The 6,052-nt window shown below is 46.4% G+C and overlaps 1 protein-coding gene across 1 annotated transcript in view; it reads left to right on the top strand.

Moving 5' to 3' along the window:
* Window positions 1-5,412, top strand: part of GJA10 (gap junction protein alpha 10) — a 32,921-nt gene extending 27,509 nt beyond the window's left edge. The window contains exon 3 of the mRNA XM_019028968.3: window positions 4,780-5,412. Within this exon, the coding sequence (XP_018884513.1) occupies window positions 4,780-4,818 (39 nt within the window). The 3' untranslated portion in view covers window positions 4,819-5,412. The remainder of the gene's footprint in view (window positions 1-4,779) is intronic.
* The last annotated feature ends 640 nt before the right edge of the window (window positions 5,413-6,052 follow it).

Here is a 6,052-nt window from a genome sequence, read left to right on the forward strand (position 1 = left end):
GGCTCCTTTGTAAGTGCTAGACACTTTTCTCTTGCTGTTTTTAGAATTCTCTCTTTGTCTTTGACTTTTGGCAGTTTGACTATAGTGTGCCATGGAGAACACCTTCTTGAATTGTATCTATTTGGGGATCTCTGGGCTTCCTGAATCTGGATGTCTAAATCTTTTGCTAGATTTGGGAAGTTTTCATGTATTATTTTGTTAAATAGGTTTTCTAATGTTTTCATTACCCCTTCACCTTCTGGGGACATTGAAAATTTGAACATTTTGTCACTTTATTGGTGTCCTATATATCACATGGACTTTGCTCATTTTTTAAAAGTATTTTTTCTTTATTTTTGTCTGACTGGGTTATTTCAAAAGACCTGCCTGCAAATTCTAAGTTTCTTTCTTCTGCTTGATCTAGTCTATTGCTGAAGCTTTTGAATGTATTCTGTGTTTCATTCAATGAGTTCTTCAGTTCAAGAATTTTTGGTTGTTTTTTTATGATGTCTATATCTTTAGTAAACTTCTCATTTGTATCTTGCATTCTTTTTCTGATTTCTTTGTATTGTTTTTCAGTATTCTCTTATATTTCACTGAGCTTCTTAATGTCAATATTTTGAATTCTTTTTCTGAGATTTCATAAATTTCTTTTTGATTGGGATTTGTTACTGGAGAATTATTGTGTTCCTTTGGAGGTGTCATATTTGTTTGCTTTTTCATGTTTCTTGTGTCCTTACATGGGTATCTGTGCATCTGTTGTAAAAGTTGCTTTTTCTAGTCTTTGAATTTGCTTTCACAGGGGAGACTTTTTCCTGAAAATGTATCTGTGGTTGTTTGGGTAGGGCACTTTGATTCTTGGTGCATGTGCTGGAGTAGTCTCTGTATGATTTCTTCGGCTGTAAACAGTGTCAGTGTTGCCTGTGATTTTCTTGGTGGCTCATGGTGTGATTATTAGTGGAGGCTATGTTGAAGTTTGGCTGTGGGCTAGGCCAGTAGGTGGGCCAGTCTTTAGGCCCCAGTGGTGACAGCAGTGGGCTGGGCGTGCCTGTTCTTGCACCCCAGCGTTGCTTATGCTGGCACAGGTATTAGTGTGTCCAATCAGGCCAATTCTTGGGCCTCCAGGTGGCTTGCTTGGGTGGCGGGAATAGCAGCAATGGGCTAGGTGGGTGGGCAGGTTCTTGAGCCCCTTAGCAGCAGGCCTGGTGTGGATGATGGCAATTGCAGTGGTGGGATAACTCTTAGGGATCCAAGTGGTCTGCAGTGGTGTTGGTGGTGGCTGCAATGGTCTGGGAAGGCCAGTCCCTAGGCCTATAGGTGGTATATGTGGGTGGGTGCCAGCTGTAGTGGTAATGGGAGATTGGGTGGGCCTGACCAGAGACTATGGGAGGAATGCTTAGGTGTCAGTGGTGGTGGACTGGGCTGGGCAACTTCCACACCCTGAGATGGAATACTCAGGTACTGGGCTGAGGGTTAGAGCTGGGCTGGGTAGACCTGCCCTCAGGCCCCCTGGTGATGTGTACAGGTGCTGGCTGTGATAGACAGGGGTGGGGTGATCCCCAGGCTGCCAGTGGAATGCTCAGGTAGGGACAGCAGCAATTGCACTGTGGCCCTGCTACTGGGGAGGCCAGGGTTGCTTTCAGTGAGAGCAGCTGGGGCACCATAGCAGTTCACAGCGCTGCCATTGCAGGCAGTGGAATTTGTCCTCAGGGCATGTGAAAATGCCTGGCTGCCTCTCTGCTGGGGGTGCAGTTGGGTGGTTGTTGTCAGTGGCTCCTGCCTAGCCCCAGTGTGGAGGGGGCTGGGCTCTTAAAATGGTGCCATGCTGCTGCTGCTTAGGGCTTGGTAGTGTGTGGGACACAGCATGAGCTCCCTCTCTGGAGCAGTGCTGCCGTTCAGTTTCCAGGCAGCTCCTTACGTTAGTCTCAGGGCCCTTGGGGTTGAAGGTTGAGGGGCTCTCCTACAGCTAAGAGTCAGTGGTGGAAATGTAGATTGCTGGGGGTCTCTCACTTACCCTTTCCCCACTTTAAGGGGCCTCTCCAGGATCCCAGCCAATCCTGGATGAGCAGGCTGTTTTGCTTCCCTCTCCTTCCTTGCTTTTGGTGTTTCCCATTCCTCTGTTGAATTCCAATGCTCTCTCTTAGATGATCTGTTTGAAGTGTGATTATCTACTTGCTATTTTGCTTCCTTTTTATGGAAGAGGCGAGTACCATATGCATGTAGTCAGCCTTCTTGAAGCCCCCCAGCCTATTGTTTGTTTTTTAAAATATAAATGTGACCATACTCTGGAAATGTCTCTGCAGTTTGCTCTTGCTCACTTAATGATCTATCTCAAGCATCTTTGTCAGTCCCTATAGAGTTGCCTTGGTGTTTATCTCAGCTCATACTTTTCCATGGTATGATGAGCCATAGATATCTGATGGCCATTTAGGCTGTTTCTTTTTTTCCTACTACAATGTTGCATTTAATGTTTCCTGCATGTATCTTTGATAGTTACCTAGAAATGGAATTGTTGGTTTTAATGGACATGCACATTTTTTTGTGTGTGTGTTTTGTGTATGTGTGTATTTTTGAGACAGAGTCTTACTCTCTCACCCAGGCTGGAGTGCAATGGCACGATCTTGGCTCACTGCAACCTCTGCCTCCTGGGTTGAAGTGATTCTTCTGCCTCAGACTCCTGAGTAGATGGGATTACAGGCATGCACCACCATACCCGGCTGATTTTTGTATTTTCAGTAGAGGTGGGGTTTCTCCATGTTGGCCAGGCTGGTCTCAAACTCCTGACCTCAAGTGATCCCCCCACCTTGGCCTCCCAAAGTGCTTGGATTACAGGCATGAACCATTGTGCCCAGCTCATTTTGGTTTTTTTTTTTAGAGGCATGGTCTTGCTCTGTCGCCCAAGCTGGAGTGCAGTGGTGCAATCATAGTTCACTGTAGTCTCGACTTCCTGGGCTCAAGCTGTCCTCTCACTTTGGTCTCCCAAAGCACTGGGAATACAGGCATGAGCCCCCAGACCTGGCTACATTTCGTTTTGATACATGCTGCCAGTTTTTGCTCAGGAAGGGCTATTCCAACTAACCTCTCACCAGCATAGCACCCATTTTCTCATACTCTTGCCAACAGCAGACATTATCTTACTCCCTTCCCCATCTGATGAACTAAAAATATTTCTCTTTGTTTTAATTTACATTTCTGTGATTACTACTAAGGTCGTTCATATGTTTATTGGCTATCTGTATTTCTACCATGAATTGTCATTGTTTATTTTTCTGTTGGGATATTTATTGTTCTTCTGATTTCTAGGAGCTCTTGTATGGTATTATATTAACCTCTTGTCTATATAGACATTGAAAGATCTTTTTTCCCAGTCTGCTTGTCTTTTTTCCCTGTTTATGACATCTTTAAACTTGTAATTTTATATTTAGTATGAAAAATCTCTTTGCCTTCTAGGTTGTCTCGTTTGGGAAGGTATTTTTCAACTCAACATTATTATTTATTTTACTTTAATTTTTTTAGAGATAGGATCTCACTCTGTCCCCCAGGCTGGAGTGCAGTGGCCTCATTCACTGCAGCTTTGAACTCCAGGGCTCAAACGATCCTCCTGCCTCGGCCTTCCAAAGTTCTGGGATTACAGGCATGAGCCACTGTGCCCAGCCCAACTCAACATTATTAACAAGGATTATGAGGTGGATATTTGGAGGGTGGATTGTTATAATTTATTGAACCTTTTGGCTGAGAAGTTTTACACAATTTAACAATTACCAAAGAATGTGAAGAAGATGAGGAAGGACACCACTTTATTGAGGGCTGGATCATGGTCTGGACACACTGTGGACTTCCTCTCTGTAGCCACGTGCTAATTACCATTTTACAGATAAGGAAATAGGTGACTTGTGGCCAGGCACGGTGGCTCACGCATGTAATCCCTGCACTTTGGGAGGCCGAAGTGGGCGGATCACGATGTCAACAGATCAAGACCGTCCTGGCCAACATGGTGAAACCCCGTCTCTACTAAAAATACAAAACTTAGCTGGGTGTGGTGGTGCGCGCCTGTAGTCCCAGCTACTCCGGAGGTTGAGGCAGGAGAATCACTTGAACCCTGGAGGCGGAGGTTGCAGTGAGCCGAGATCACGCCACTATACTCCAGCCTAGTGACTGAGCGAGACTCCGTCTCAAAAAAAAAAAAAATGGTGACTTGTCCTAAGTCACACAATTAGGTTGTGTGAAACACGGTCCTTGGGACAAAGCAGGGGATGAATTAATATTTATTGGATGAGCAAGTGAGCTGGAATTGGACCCTCAGCGTCTGCCTCAACCCAAGCTCCTGTTCCTACACCCATGGCTGCCCCTTGCTCTCCCGGCACATGGCTTCCTGAGTTTAGCATATTTTTAGCATCAGAGATAGACTGTTATAAAATAGACAATTCTGTATTTGAATTAGTTTTCACTTTCCATATTATGTAAAATCAAAAAAATCTGGCTAATTTTCAGGGGACTAAGATGGAGCTTAGGAACAAATTGACTTTTTAGTTTTAGGCCTGAATTTTTGCACAAAACAACAAAAACCACAACAGGTGGAGGAGGCAGCAGGAAGGATCCAGAGTTTTCACTATAATGCTATTGAGCACCACCTCTTACGTGGACGTTCACCTGTGGGGAAACACAGGGACAGCTGCCGTCTGCAGCAGCTCTTTGATCCCCAGGATTTTTAACATATATAGAATCCCAGGTGGGTGGGTAGGGCTGACTCTTACAAGTCGTTTGAGTCTGTTTTGTTTTTTGGTTTCCTATCTCTTTCAGAACATGCTTCTAGAACTTTCATCTATTATGAAAAAATAGTGCATCAGGAGCAGCTGGTACCTGCAGGAGGAGAGTTGTGCCTTTGTCAGCTCAAACTGCAGGAAGCGCTTTGGGACCCACACCCTCTGCAGACACCCACCAGGCGAAGGACCCTGTTCAGGGTGCTCCCAGCCTGAGCTCACTTCCACAGGAGACCCTTCCCTTATGGGGGCTGGGGACAGGTTCTCACCCTGCCTGGGCACACTGCTTGAGGGAGGTCTGATGCTCAGGCAGGGAGGAGCTGTACACCGTCAGAGGAGATCTAGGGACAAGAGCGGCTCTGCCTCGAGGAGGAGGATTGGTATATGTCACCTCTTCCCCAGTCCCAGCACAGCCTGGTGGGATATTTTGCAAGAGAGTACCCCAGCTCTGCAGTGGCAGCAACAGTAGCAGTTGTCCCCTTAAACATGGGTCCAGAGCAGGACTGGAGCTTTGTGCTCAGCCTGAGGTCAGATGTGCTTCCTGTCTATAAAGGAGAGGTTGACAAGAAACTTTTCAGGCTTTTCCTGTCACCAGTTCATTTCTTGAGGATGAACCAGTTGGATTTTTAATTCATCAATGGCATGGAAATAAAATATTGATTAAAACACTGGCAAACACTCGCATGCCTTTTTTGTATCCTTCTGGGATGATTCATGAGTAGTGGTGATGCCATGATTGTGCCCCTGCAGGAGCTTCCTGGGAGTGGTAGAAGCCAGCACCTCTTCCTCACCCTGCCCGCCCTCCGAGTGGTCCTGAGTCATCCGGGAGAGTGCTCTGTGATGTGCACTGACTAGCCAACCCATGAGGCTGCTCCGCTGGTTGCTACTTGGCCGATCTTGGCTCACTGCAACCTCCGCCTCCTGGGTTCAAGCCATTCTCCTGCCTCAGCCTCCCAAGTAGCTGGGATTACAGGTGCCCACCACCAAGCCCGCTAATTTTTGTGTTTTTGTATTTTTAGCCTTGTGTTAGCGAGGCTGGTCTTGAACTCCTGACCTCGGGCGATCCACCCATCTCGGCTTCCCAAAGTGCTGGGATTACAGGCGTGAGCCACTGCGCCCAACCCTGAGTTTTTAGAGCCATAAAGGTGGACTCAATTCCCATGGAAAGAGCCTCTTAGCTTCCCCGTCCTCCACCCCATGGCCAGAGTGGCCCCCAACCCTGGCCACACACCTGGTAATAAAGGCTTCAGGTTATAAGGAGAATCAATTTGGTTGAAAGTTATAAGGCTTGGCATCATCTATGTCCTATGAGA

This window comes from Gorilla gorilla, chromosome 5 (genome assembly GCF_029281585.2).
Source record: "Gorilla gorilla gorilla isolate KB3781 chromosome 5, NHGRI_mGorGor1-v2.1_pri, whole genome shotgun sequence".
In the NCBI taxonomy this organism is placed as follows: domain Eukaryota; kingdom Metazoa; phylum Chordata; class Mammalia; order Primates; family Hominidae; genus Gorilla; species Gorilla gorilla.